We start from the raw sequence: 14,371 nt of genomic DNA, 5'->3' as shown, positions 1-14,371 counted from the left end.
TCTAACTTTCAAGAAAGGTGGTGGGAAAGAGAGATGTATTTTTAGGCACTACCAAAGGAGACTTGCAACACCATAGCAAATGCTCAGTTACTGGTCTGTGGGGATGATCCCTCTCCCCACTCCTAGGAATTTTGCAATTAACCTTTACTGTATTCTTGGGCTGAGAAGGGAGTGAGACCTAGGGTTTGGGGGGGTTTATACATGAATTGGATTTGGAAGGAAATGTCTGAGGCATAGAGGCACACAGACGTGTAAGAAACCAAGATTCTTTTTCTACTGGACAAAACCTGATGAGCTCTAATCTTTCCCTGGGTTGGCTGGCACGTAAAACTTCAGGACAAGGACAAGATTTTGGGGGCTGAGATTTGCAAATCACCTCCTTAGTGACTCAGCCCCTCCCACCCTCCTGGATCTGTCTGCTCACACTTGCACTTGGGAGGACATTTCCCTCAGGAGGTCACACCCAGGTAGGCAGTGGACCCCAAACTCGGAAACATCTGGCTTCATGAGGTTATTCCCCACAACACCTGTCCCCTCATTCTGTGTTTGATGCCCTGTCTCCAAGTCTCACTGAGCAGATGACCCATGGGTAGGCAGGACCTGCACCAGTTGTGGGCAACTTTAAACTTGGCAAGCTCTTTGGAGAGGAGGCACAGTTTGCTGTGGCCAGTGTGGCTTCCTGTCAGATGTCAGGCTTCCTGGAGACTTGCCCCTGAAGTAGCTGCAGGAGACCCATGGGGAAGGCAAGAATCTTCTACAGAGCATTTCTGCTTCTCTCCCAGCCACCACCACCTTCCGGAAGCAGGCATGAGGGCGTTCACAGGTGTCCCAGAGTCCAGCCTTGGATCAGCATCTCCCAAAACAACCAGACCTCCAGCAGGCTGTGCTGCGGGTATTTTATTTTGAGGCTTAAATATGGAGGCTGGTGTCCTCATCCTACCTAGGTCTCACTCCCTTCTCGGCCCAAGAATGCAGTAAGCCTGTCCTTAAGCAGACGTCCCCAGCCACAGCAAGCAGCCACCAAAACCACAACAGAAGAGTGGCCTTGCTGCTAGGGAAGACCAAATATGAGCCCTGTGGTGGGCAGCTGGCCAGCCAAGGGTCCCTCTCAGCCCCATACTGATCAAGACAGCCATCACCACTGTTATCACATACACATAAATGTATTGGCCCCTTAGGCACATTGTCCAGCATGCTTCCATATATATGGACTAGCCATTTCTATATTCTAGACATTCATTTCAGTTTGCAGTTACTGGTAACAACTATGGGCTAGGACTGGGATATGGGAACACAAAAATGAATGCAGTATGATCTGATGTCCGAGGACTGCCACAGCATTGCAGAAAACAGATAAGAGAAGATATGTCAGGTTTGGGGTTTTCCCCCTTTGAGGAGTGTGAGAGTCATTAGCACCACTTGGCCTCAAAAGATAAAAAGGCCCCCGTGCATGATTTTACTGCGCAGCTTTTAGGCTAATTGGGGATTATGGGGACCACATACCACACTGTCAGAGATGAAGGTCCCTGGAATGACAACCATCCTATTATTCCGGAGATTCTCAACTGGTGGTGATGTGACCCCCACCTGCACTACCAATTCGGCAATGTCTGGAGGCATTTTGGGTTGTCAGAACTGGGAGGGGGAGTGCACTACCACAATCTAGTATGTGGAAGCCGGAGATGCACAGTCAGCCATTATCTAGGAAACCCTGTGCTATATATACTGTGAGCCACACAGGGGCAAGGACTGTGTCTTCTGACAATGAGCTCTTCAGTACCTAACTACCTGGGGCACTGAGTAGATAGTGCTTAAGTGTTTGTTAAATATATTGCCTAGTTAATTAACTTATCCCAAAGTGGGTAAATTCATAGCAGAGTAACAGAAATAGGCACAACCCTTACTCATTCATTCTTCTTCATATATTCAAATTCTATCTTGTCCACATTACCACCTGCTATGCCTCACTGATTCCTCCAGCTCTCCTTGTTGTGCCTAAGCTTGGCAATGCTGTTAGCCTCATAGTTTAAAATGGTCAGGCTGTCCATCAGTTGCATTGTATTACGCATGTAGAACCAGGAGATTCTTCGATGTAAGTCCTAAATCTACACTTTAAATTTCCCTGTAGTACCCAGCACTGCATGTGTGGGCCACAGAAGATGACCAACCAGCAATACCCACATTATGTGTAGATACATGTGTTCAGATGCATATAATATGCTTACAAGCTCATCTGCAATGTGTATATGTCCACATTTAGCAAGCAAAAATAAAATATACAGCTGGAGCTTTCCTTGGTACTTCATATACTGGGGCGCCCAAGAAATGGAGAGCAAAGGCATATTAAATATTTGTCCCCAAAGCATACATTTTCTGAACCAAGCTTCAAGTTGATCAGATTCTCTTCTGATCTAGGAGTTGGTTGTAAAGATGTGAATTCATTTATGCAAAAAGCCTCGGAAAGTTTTGGACTTCTAATCACACAAAGCCATCCACTTATTTGTAGAAAAATATATAAATATTTAGTCAAAATATATAGTACATGTCAACTGGTAGAATATTTGCATATTTGAAATCCTGACTCTTCTGGAAAATCTGGAATGCTCATCACTGTCTTCCTGCCAAGCCAAACCCCACAACCACAAACTTTAGAAAACACTCCTTCCTGACACTGGCAATTGAGGCTGGCTTCCCACACCCTCATTAGACAGTTTGGAGGAGTACACTCTTTAGGAAAAATTTCAACTTGCTAAGTGAGTGAAAAGCAGCATTTAAATTTAAGGTAAGAGGCACAGCTTACCCTGATAATTCTAAAGGACACTTGTGTGCTTCCCATTCAAGCACACAAAAGACACAAAGGAAATTGAGTCACCAGCTTCTCACTGTGCAAACCCCCAGAATTTCTCTCTGAGGCAGAAAAGATCCCCTTTGAGAACTGTGCTTGCGTGGTAGTGTGAGCCACCTGCTTCAGCTCATTCTTTCACAAGAGCCACTTCCCTTTCAGGCTCTGGGTGGAGTTGGCTGAAATGGAGGTACTGGGGAGACATAACTGCCCGTATCTCATGCCCAGCTCCAGCCCCAGTCAGCACAGACCGCCGGAGGCCCAGCCTACCTCTCACCACCTCCACTTTCTGCCAGCGGACCTCAGTCCAGAACCATGTGACATCGCAGGCTGATCTGAAATCTCACTCGAGTGGCCACATGTCACCAGGAGCTCCACATTAGCTTTCAGTTCAAGATCCTTGGCTTGTGTAGGGCACCACGTCAGCCCACTGCCCCAGTTCTCAGGACTTCCCCTCAGTGTGGCACACACAACCTGCTAAAGGCTGAAGCTTTCTGATGAGTGTGGGACAAGGGGGCTCTCTGGGCCAGTGCATCTCAAATGCTTGCAGGGTCAGCGTGAGAGGGTCTCTTTCTTAACTTTCAGGCAGAGGACATTGCCCTAACTTGTCTCAGACAAGGAACAGCCTCTCCCTTTTTTCCAAATCTGCAAATGGAAGTATGTCTAGAAGGGCGGCTGGACTCTGATAAGGGAATGACTTATTTTAGTAACAACTAGTTTGGCATCTCTTGACAGCTGTGACCAAGCCTGGGGAGAGTCAGGCCGGGTTAGGGCAAAGAAGGGCAGCCAAGAGCCCACAGCCTGCCAGAGGGAGAGAGAGAGCCATTATACCAGGCTTTACATTAGCTGGCCAGATGGGACAAGAGGGCAGGAGGGCAGGAGGGCAGGAGGGCAGGAGAACCACACACAATCTCCAAGTTCCTCCAGAAGCAAAGTAATGAATCAAAAGAGCATAGGCACTGAAGTCTAACCTTGGGTGTTGGGTTGAGGGGCAGGTGTTGGGCAAATGGGGGCTCTAACTCCACCACTTACTAGCTCTGTGTTCTTGGGCAAGTCAGGCCATCTCCCTGAGTCTCCATTTCTTTGTCTAGAAAATGGAGTTAAGAGAATGCTAAACATACCAGGCTACTGTGAAGCTCATGTAACAGCCTATCCTAACCCCCTGGCTGAATGTCTAGCATGGAGTTGGTGCTCAGTAAATGGTATTTCCTGGGGAGCTGGAACTCCACTTTGCACAGGAGCACACGGTGCAGTAGCAGAGTATCAGGCTTCTACAACCTGGACGCTCCCGACTGAGGGATCCAGCAACACTCCAGGCCCTGGAAGGCCCACCCAGAACAGAAACTCATCCTTAAGCAGGAACTTTGCTTTGTGGCAAGAAATATATGTCATCATTCTTATATTAAACTCAAACTGGGTGTATTGCAGAATAAAAAAGACAAATTCTGATGAGTTAAAGATAGTGTTTAAGCAGTGAGACAACTGTCCTTTCACCAGTGGGCACACCCTCCCCACCCACTGCAGGGGTAGAGGAGGGGCTTGTTACAGTCCCTGAGACCCAGTGTATGGAAAGTGTCCAGCTGAACACACTGTCCAAGAGAAGGAAAGTTATTTCTCCCTCTTTTGCAGGTCTTTCCTCCTTGGGAAAATGAAGGGCTTTTTCTAAGTGATCCGTGGATTCCCCATGTCTGAGTCTATAACGGTGAGTCAAGAAATATTTCTTGAATGAATGGAAGGGGATCTGTCATGAACTAAGAATTTCATGCTGCCCAGCATCCCCTCCTGCGTGGGGGTAATTTGGAAGAAAGTGGACCCCTTCCTTTCTGGCCGTCAGCCTCAAACACACCTCCTTGCACCATGTCTGTAGGAAGTAAGATGTCCAATGGGTATCTGGGAAATAACTGAATTAATTGATACTAACCTCAGCAGTGATGGAGTTTTGCTTCCTTGTTTTTCAGCCAGAAAAACACAGCCAAAGCTCTAACTCCCAGCAAGAGGGGTCTCTAATGCTCAGAGGGAGCAGAATGGTGCATGTCACCTCCAAGCCCCAGAGCTCTAAGACACACCCCTCTTGCTCAACAGTTGGGGCACAATGCCCTAGCAATGTCCTCTCTCCCACAGAGGAAAGGAGGAGGAGATGGGTGCACAGGGGGACCCATCCCACCCACCCCCTTACCAGGGCCGCCTTCTTCCATACATGACATCTAGTTCAAGGTGTCTGTTCTCCAATTTAGAGTTTCGGGGGCCAATGTTGCTTAACTACATTTAGCTATTTCTCTACTTTTTTGCTCTCCCATATGAAAACTGGGCCCTTTCTTGCTCCCTAAACCCTTGCCCCTTTCCAAAGCTTCCTCACTGTCTTCCTGAGCACAGGCTGAAGGAACAACAGCAGCTTTCTTCCCCCATATTCTCTCATCTTCCCTACTCTGCCTGCCCAGCCCAAGCCTATGGTTAAGTCCTATCTCTTTTCCAAGTCTCAGTTCCTTCCAAACAACTTTACAAGCACAGGAAAGCCAGGGCCCAGCAGTCATTGCTACTGGCACTTTTTGTGTTTCCTCCAAATGACGCTACTCAAAGGGACCACGGAAATGCAAAGCAGGCTGAGCCTGCTGGTCCCGGGAGAACCTCAAGGGTCTAGACAGTGATAAATGTTTGGGAATGGGGCCCTTTAGAAGAATCGGGCAGGCAGGCTGAAAGGAGTCAGGAGTCAGAATCCTCAGAAAAAGAGCAGAAGATATCTCCAGAAGGAAGGTAACAATACAAATAAACAGAGAAGCTGGCACAGCCCCTCTTCTCCCAGGCAGGCCCAGGGCTCTCCCTGCACTCAAGCTTCCCGCATCTCTCCCATCCCAAGTATTTCTGCCTTTCAAGGGCTCGCTGGGGCTCTGGTTCCCTCTGGAAGCCTCCTCTAAGTCTTCTGCTCCACCACAGCCCTCCTTCCCTGAAATCCTTTCCAAGTTTGTCCATGCTTTATATATAGCCTAGCATAAACACAGGCTAATGGGCCTGGTTTCACATGAGCCCTAATCTTTCTGGCTGTGTGAATACTGGCAAGTCACTTAACCTCTCTGAGCTGTAGTTTGTTTCTCCTGTAAAGCAGGGCTAGTAACAGGATACTTCTCACTGGTCAATCAAGAAGGTAAAATGGAATAACACATGAAAGAATTAAGCACAGTGCCTGGCACAGCCAAAATGTGCACAAAATGGTGACTAGTACTATCATTCCTACTATTATCATTATTTCCATTTCAGGAATCTAAATCCTAGATCCTCATTTATCCTCAGTCAAAAGCACCCTGGTGGGACAGTGTCTTTTACTTTCTCACCAGAATACCTCACGGGGAGCCACCTGCTCCACAGCCACCAAGAAGCACAGACCCTGTTTGGGTGGGATGTTGGCAGCCCCAGCTTCCAAGGTCCCTAATGTGACCGAGGTGCCCAGACTCCCCTCCCTGCTCTGAGGTCGCCAGGCAGGGAATACGAGCCACATTACTGTCTGGATTTCCCCTAACTGATTGGCAGAAACAGGAGGTTGCAAGGATTGAGCAGCTGGCCCAGTCATTGCCTCTCCTACTCACACTCCCTGCCCTAGGCTGGTGCCTCCAGGAGACCCACAGCCTCACCACCGAGCCGGTTCAAGTTCCTACAAGTGCTGACATAGACAGTGACTGGAGCCAACTCTAAGAGCTTTGGAACCCAGGCGCCGTGGGGAGCCACGGAAACCCAGGGTCCCTTTGGAAAGCTCTTTGTCACCACACCCTCACACACGGAACCGTGCCCACCTCTCTGGCCACCTCCCGAACGGCCCTGCCCCTGCTCCTGCCCTGCTTAGCTCTGCCCTCCCCTTCCCAGCCACAGCCCAGCGGTGCTTCCAGCAGCCTTGGGCACAGGAGCCTGTTCGGCCAGACACTGGCTGCGCGCATCCAGGAGTACCATACCTTTCTGCCTAGTGCTCCCTGGCTCTAGCGACCTCACCCAAAACTGCGCGTCGGCAGCCAGCCCAGCAAACTTTCTTCTCTTTTCCTTTCAACAAAACGGTGTTTCCCACCAGCACCCTCTCCCAACAGCTTAGCGCAAATCCTAGCCCTGCTCTCCCTAACCAACTCCCAGCCGCTGGCTGCCCACTTGACTCCGGTGCCCAGGGCCAACTCAGCCTGAGCGGCTGCTGGGTCTCCCCTGGGTACTCCTGCCACTCCCTCCCGCGGCACTCACCGATCTGCGCCAGGCTCAGCTGCACGAGGCAGAGTCCCCAGGCTGCGCGCCACCAAGACTTGTCCATGGTGTCGGAGCGAACCGAGAGAACAAGCGAGTGGAGCTGGAGGGTCCCGGCGCTGGGGGCCGGCGGAGGACGGGGCAAGGAGGGTGGCCCGAACCTGCCAGAGGCTGGGGTCCGGCTGGGCAATGAGGGCGCCTCGGAAGTTGGGTGCAGTTTTTATTCGAGGGCTGAAAGAGTGACCTAAGAGGGAGGGAGGGAGCGAGCAAAGACACACCCAAGCGAGGGGGCTGTGACTAAGCCGCCGGCAGAGGTTTAAAGACATACCAGCCCGCCTTTGTGCCGGCCCTTCCACCCCCGCCGCGCTCTTTATCCAGATGGCAACTCCTGGCCACCTGCGCGGGCGTAGGCAGAGCAGTGGGCCGCCAGTGCGCCCCGGAACCCGCCGGCTCTCTTCTCCGGCCCCTCATCCCGCCGGCCCGGAGAGCGGCTAAGGGCGGAAGGGAGATGGCAGTCCTGATTCCTTGCCCCACTGGGTTCAGCCTCTGGCCTCTCTTCTCTGCTGTTTCTCTTTGAATCTGTCTGGGGAATGATTCCGGACTCACAGGCAGCTGGATATTCCGGGAGAGGAGCTAGAATACTGGGAGGTCTTGCCCTGGGAAGTGGTGGGGGCGGGCGGGGGCGGAGGAGCTTCTGATTCTCCCCCGCAAAAAGAGGAAGCACTCACTGTTCTTCCCTTGAACTAGAAGCGAAATCCACATGCTCAGGTGGCGTTTCACTCCCCAGGACTGCTCAGAGAAAGCTTAGGATGGCCAGTTATGAGGCTGGTATTTGGTTCCACTAACCAGGTGTGTCATCCTCCTGTCCCAGCCTGGCACCTGGATCCATCCACCCATTCATCCATCAACACACCCACACTCACTCATCCTTCCATCCACCCATTCATCTATCCACATCTTTCTTTAGCTCCAGGGCTCACACATCAATCCACCATCCTGTCCATCCATTTTGCACTCACATCCATCCTTCGGTCCATCTGTTTTTCCAACTACACATCCTTTCATCTATCCATCCATCCAAACACACATTCTTTCAACCACTCCCCCAAACAACTTCTCATCCATCTTTCCATACATCCATTTTACATAAAAAGTTCTTCGTAAACCCATATTCATCTGTACATTATTCTCTTCTCCATCGATCCACCCGCATCTATCTGTTCATAATGTATTTATCCATGACCCACCCCTCCATCATCGACATATTCATTCATCACTTCATCTTCTCATCCACCTACATATCCATCCATTCTTTCTTACTCCCAATTTATACTGCTATCTATACAAATATTAATCTACATTCATCACTTCATCTTCTCATCCACCTACATATCCATCCATTCTTTCTTACTCCCAATTTATACTGCTATCTATACAAATATTAATCTATTTCTTGCATCTAACCTACTTAGTATATCCCCAAAGGGGAAGAGAGTGTCATATGATCCAGGGAAGGCATTTTGGGTTTGAAAAACAATGCTTGCATTATCATTCCATCTCTACCTATAATACACAGTGATTTAATATTTGAGAATCAACAGCAGTATTTATTATTAGTGTGGACTACTGCAAGTAAATCTGAATGGACTTCTTGCCTGGTAACATACACAGAGAATGATAGTGGTTACCAGTGTCTGTGGCAGAACCCTGATGGAGCGATGCCAGAATTCTGAGGGAGAGTAATTCCCTTTTTAGTTTATTATTTATTGAAAGAAGTTGAAAAATTGAGAGGAAGTGCCCTTGCCTATCATTCAGTGAACATGTACAAGTAAGTGCTCAAGGGGTTCAAGATAAAGAGGACCTGCCCCATCTTCAGGGCCTCTCACTTTGGCAGGGAATCAGACTCACAAGCAGGCTGCTACCACACAATATGAAGCATGCCACAAAATATGTGTGTGCGGAGTGCTATTGATCCTAGAGAAGAGAATTGCACCCTTGCCTGGGGAACAACAGGGGGCTTCACAGTGGAGGTGATATTTGAGCCAGGTTTTGAAGGGGGAGGAGGAATTCTTCAGAAGAAAGTACAGAGACAAGGGACCCACAGGCAGTGCTTACAGTGATCAATAGCAAGGATTCTGGAGCCAGAAAGCCCTGGGTCACACCTTGCCCTGGCTCTTACTACTGTGTGACCTTACCGGTTAGCCTTTCTGTGCCTGAATTTCCTCAAGCCTAAAATGGGGTCAAAACAATATCTATCTCATAGAACTGGTGAGGATTAAATGACTTAAAAGTCCTGCATACAGTAAGCACTATCTAAGTGTTCGCTATTGTTACTAAAAGCAAAACTGTGAATGAGCATGGAAATGTAAAAGCGCATGGCTGGTTCAGGCAATGGAGAGCAGTTTGGGATGGCTTGAACATTTGATCAGATGAAAAAGTCAGGAGGGAGACAGCAAGCCATGAGGCTAAAGAGGTACTCAGAAGCCATGTCTAAACTACACCAGGAAGTTTGAACTTGATCCCTAAGAAACAGGGAGGCAATGTAAGTTTTAATATTGTTGTTGACATTGTTACTATTATTATTGTGCTAAAATACACATGACATGAAATTTACCATTTTAACCATTTGGTATTGTTTAGTATATTTGCAAAATTATACAGCCATCACCACTGTCTTAATCAATTGGGACTGCTATAACAGAATCCCATAGACTGGGTGGCTTAAACAACAGAAATGTATTTCTCACAGATCAGAAGGCTGGGAAGTCTGAGATCAGGGTGCCAACATGGTCCGGGTCTGGTAAGCCCACTCTTCCTGGTTTGCAGATGGCTGTCTTTTCCTATCCTCACATGAAGGAGAGACAGAGAGAGTTAAGAGTGTGATGGGGTGTGGGGGACAAGCTCTCTTGTGTGTCTCTTCTTGAAAAGGCACTAATCCCATTCATAAGGGCTCCACCCTCATGACCTAATTACTTCCCAAAGCCTCACCTCCTAATATTCTCACACTGAGGGTTAGGATATCCACGTAACAAATATTTTTGGAGAGGTAGGGTGGGGGAAAACAAATGTTCAGCCAATAGCAACCACTGTCTAGTTCAAGTAAGTTTTTGAGTTGGGAGGAGCCCGTTTGACTAGAGGCTGCTCCTCCTGTACCTTCAGGGAGATTACTGGGGTCTGAAAAAATCACTGGACCTGTTCCCCAAACATTCAGCAGCTGGCATTACATGACTCAAGGTCTGGCCTCCTGAAATGAAGACAGTGTCTCTGAGCTGCACCTGAAGAGCAGGCACCTTGAAAAATGCTTCCAGTAGGAACAGAGTTATCCCTGCTGCAGTCTGTGACCAAGAGGGCACTTCCCTGGAACAACAGGGGTGGGGGCAAACTGGCTCCTGGGGAGATCTTCAGGTTTTAGCCAGCTGGGAAACCAGCCCTGGTGATTTCCATGGAAAGAGCATGGGACAAGAAGCAGTCCTGGTGTCTCATGTTACCTCCAGGGCTTTCAATTTCCTTTCTCTGGAGAAGGGGAATGAAGTGAGATGGGTTTGTCTTAGTGTGTTTCATGGAACTTGGAGATTCCTTGGAGACCCTTCAGAAATAGACACAGAGGTCAAAGCAAAAGCCAAAGCTTGGGCTGTGCCTCCCCCACCCGCTCCCCATCCCAACCACAGCAGTTCCATGCCCATCAAATTTAAACACTAGACTATTGTGTGAGATTTCATTTTGACAAAGGACTTTACTTTTAAAAAACATACAAAAACCACTAGACTATGTCATCTTGAACCCTGTTCCCTTTTGCCTTTGTGCAGTAAACAATCAGCAAGTGAAGAAATGGGTGGGAAAGTGCTTTGCAAACTGTAGAGAGGCATGCAAATTCTCAGGGTTGTAATTAGGATTATTCTCCCAGGAGGAAATATTTTACCTGCCTGCTTCCCGATAGTTTGGTGAGGGACTGAGATTGTTTGCCCCTACACCACGAGTGACTCATTTCAAGCTGACCTGGTGACTTACTGAGTCAGGGCCAACCTTTGGGAATTCCTGGATCACCTTTCTGAGCTAACCCTCTCATCTTCTTTCCACTCCAGATACCCCCACTCACAGACTGGTATCATGAAGACCTTCCTATGCTCTTCTTTGAGCCTTTATAAAGATTAAATTCTTAACGTTATTAATTTTGAATATCGTGTCTTGCACCAGATACCTTTCTAAGCAAAACCAGGATATGGGAAACTGGAAAAAAGAACATTTGAATTGATCTGGGGTAACATGAGATCAGACTGTTTGGAAAGAATCCAGGATGCACTCAGCAGCCTTGAACAGAGAAAGCCCATGTCTGAGCAATGGCTCTCCCCCTTATCAGCTGGGTGACTTTACTCAGGCCACTTAACCTCTGGGAGTTTCGGTTATCCTGTCCCCAAAATGAAGTTAATAGTTTACTATGAATATTAAGGGAAAGAAGGCATCAGGACTCTTCACTGGAGTGCCTGCCTCATGGTGGAACCCTCTGACCCACCACCTCTAAACTACTTAAGGACAGGGACATGTATGTTCTATGTTCAGTAAATAAGCATTACATAAATGCATGAATGACCACTGTTCTTTTTCTTCCCGACACACTTTATAGGGTGGTTTCAGATAAGTCATATGAGCCAATGGATGGAAGCATTTAGACTATCAGACACTTTTTAAACAAATGCAAGCAGCAGTGTCATATCTGGGTGGCCACAGAAGACCCAGTGGAGTCAGAACATGGTTCACTCTGGCAAATGAGGGTTTATTTATTTATTTCTAAAATATTGGGGCCTTCTGGCTTCTAACGAGGGGTAAATCTTGTTTTTCTTAAGCAAAGGGAAGTGGAATCTAAACCAAATGTGAGCAGGAGTGTGTGGAGCAGGGCAGGCAACTTGGGACTGAATCATGGGGTTTGAGGATTATAAACAAGCAGGCCACCAGGCTCTTTTAAAGGGACAACATTCAATTCCTTCATGGGGCTGCTTTCCAGAGAAGGAGAAATCTGGCAAGATAAAGAACAAGTGCCATCCAGTTCAACTTTAAATAAAAAAAAAAAATTCATTCTTAGTTTATCCTCACAGTGAGAATTCTACACATGCAAATGAGGAGGGGTAAAAACGCTCTCATGAAATGATTATTAGTAAAGTCTAAGTTAACTGGTAATTTGGGAAGCAATCTTCATGGTAAATGAATGATGTTGCATGACTAATTTGTCTCGAGCTAACCAAGTGTGGTTACTGAGTTGAGCCTTTAGGATTACTGAAGCTTTCAAATTATGACAAATACAGTAGTCAGTGTGGCTACTGTACCCTGGAAAAGTCAATGGTACAGGGTATCTCTAGAGTCTAGATATGTCCATGTCAGCTGCAAAATGCTTTTACACAGACCTTTAGAAGTTAAAATAATATGCCATTAGCATCAAATCCCACCACTGGATGGTAATTCATTTAGAAATGTGAATTTCTGAAGATGAAATTAGAATGGTGTGTGACTTTATCTAGCATACTAATTGTGAGGAAGACAAAAGTTGATATTGTGTGCACTCTTATTTAAAAGAAATGTAATTGTATTCCTTTAAAGTACATGTAGTAACAAAAATATTTACTCCTCTTCTCTCCACTTCATGCAAATTGTTAGACAAACGTCTATTGGAAGGCTTAAGGGATCTGCATGAGTGAACTTTTAAGCATGATTTGCGTTGGTCACATCCATGGTTGAAGTATAAATGGTAACTAATTCCTTCGACTTGTCTGAAAATTGTTATCTTCATTCATTCATTATACAACTACTATGTGCTGAGCAAAATTTAAACATTCTTGGTTCTGTCATAACTAATCATCAACACTCCATCACTGCTGCTATCACCACCAGTACCACCATCACCACCATCACCACTACCATCATCACCACCACCACCACCACCACCACCACCACCACTACCATCACTGCTACCATTATTATCACCACCACCATCACAACCACCACCACCACTACTACCATCACCACCACCACCACCATCACAACCACCAGCACCATCAGTACCACCACCACCACCATTACCACCATCACCACTACCATCATCATCACTACCACCACCATCACAACCACCACCACCACCACTACCAGCACCACCACCACCAGCACCACCACCAGCACCACCATCACCACCACCACTACCACCACCATCACCACCACCACTTCCATCATCACAACCACCATTACTGTCAACTTTGCAGCTAACCACCAGAACTTAGTACATGCCACACCTAATTATCCCAACAACTCTGTGAGCAATCCTTATCCTATTTTACAGATAAAGACACCAAGGCTTAGGAAGGTTAGGTGATTTGTCCAAAATCCATATTCATTTTATTTAAAGGAAATCTTTCTCGCCATTAAGATATGTAGGGATAAAACATTTTGATGCCTTCCTGATTCCTGATCTAGCGAAGGTGCTAAGTCAATGGAGTCTGAATTAATTAGCTTTCATTAAGTTTTATTCCAGCCAGTTTCTTTTAAGAAGGAAGATCTCCTTTGGAAGCTTTTCCCAGAGTTGGGAAGGTGGAGAAGAGGTTGATAAGGTACAGAATGGAGAATGTTGATTCTTACAGGTCCCTGAAAAGTTAGACTCATAGAATAAGAGAATAAGGATAAAACAACTTTAAATGCATGGACTCAGATCTTAGTTACTTATGAGAAAATTTTAGATTTGCATGACTTTCCTTCCTTATAGTAAAATTGTAAGATAGTTGCATGTTCTACATAGAAATGAACACCATTCTTTGTTTATAGCACTTAAGAGTTTATTTAGTGTCAGTACTCTTCATAAGACACTTTCTGGTTTGCTGGCCCAACCCATAAGTTATAGTGCCTTCTCTGAATATTGCATCTGGATGCTCAAAGGCATCCCCCAGCAGCCATAATTTTACTACCTCCCATGTCCATGGCTGATTGGACCCAGTGCTAGATACCTGATGCAAGTTGTGCCAATCAGAGTCTTTATTCCAGAATTTTGGGATTATAGTGAGGCTGAACTCATTAGCACAAAATTGGAAGCTGTGGGGGAGCGATATACTTCCATGTCAATAGAGAAGTAGAAGAAAGGAGAATGCTCAGAGAGAAGCAGAAAAACCTCAAGTTCTGACACTTTGCAGTTTCCTTGTTCTAGTTCATTCTTGACACCTGATTACATCCTTGCTTATGACTTCTGTGAGGTACCCTGGTGTCCTTATTATAAACCCTTTCATTTTCCTGTGTTAGCTTAAACTAGTTTCCGTTAAAACCAAAAAGAGACTAGATGAATATAAG

The 14,371-nt window shown here is 46.7% G+C and overlaps 1 protein-coding gene across 16 annotated transcripts in view; it reads right to left on the bottom strand.

Annotated features, from left to right (window-relative positions):
- CD44 (CD44 molecule (Indian blood group)) overlaps nucleotides 1-7,437 on the bottom strand; it is an 81,152-nt gene extending 73,715 nt beyond the window's left edge. For 2 of the 16 annotated variants that reach the window (XM_057507547.1, XM_057507549.1), the window contains exon 1: nucleotides 7,055-7,409. In XM_057507547.1, the coding sequence (XP_057363530.1) occupies nucleotides 7,055-7,121 (67 nt within the window). In that variant the 5' untranslated portion in view covers nucleotides 7,122-7,409. Of the gene's footprint in view, nucleotides 1-7,054 lie in introns of all 16 variants that reach the window. The other 14 variants (XM_057507545.1, XM_036891900.2, XM_036891898.2 and 11 more) reach the window with 11 other exon arrangements.
- Nucleotides 7,438-14,371: the final 6,934 nt, after the last annotated feature.

This window comes from Manis pentadactyla, chromosome 9, assembly GCF_030020395.1.
Source record: "Manis pentadactyla isolate mManPen7 chromosome 9, mManPen7.hap1, whole genome shotgun sequence".
NCBI classification, from domain to species: Eukaryota; Metazoa; Chordata; class Mammalia; order Pholidota; family Manidae; genus Manis; species Manis pentadactyla.
Note: the sequence above shows the minus strand (reverse complement) of the source record. Positions and strands in the feature narration are given on the sequence as shown.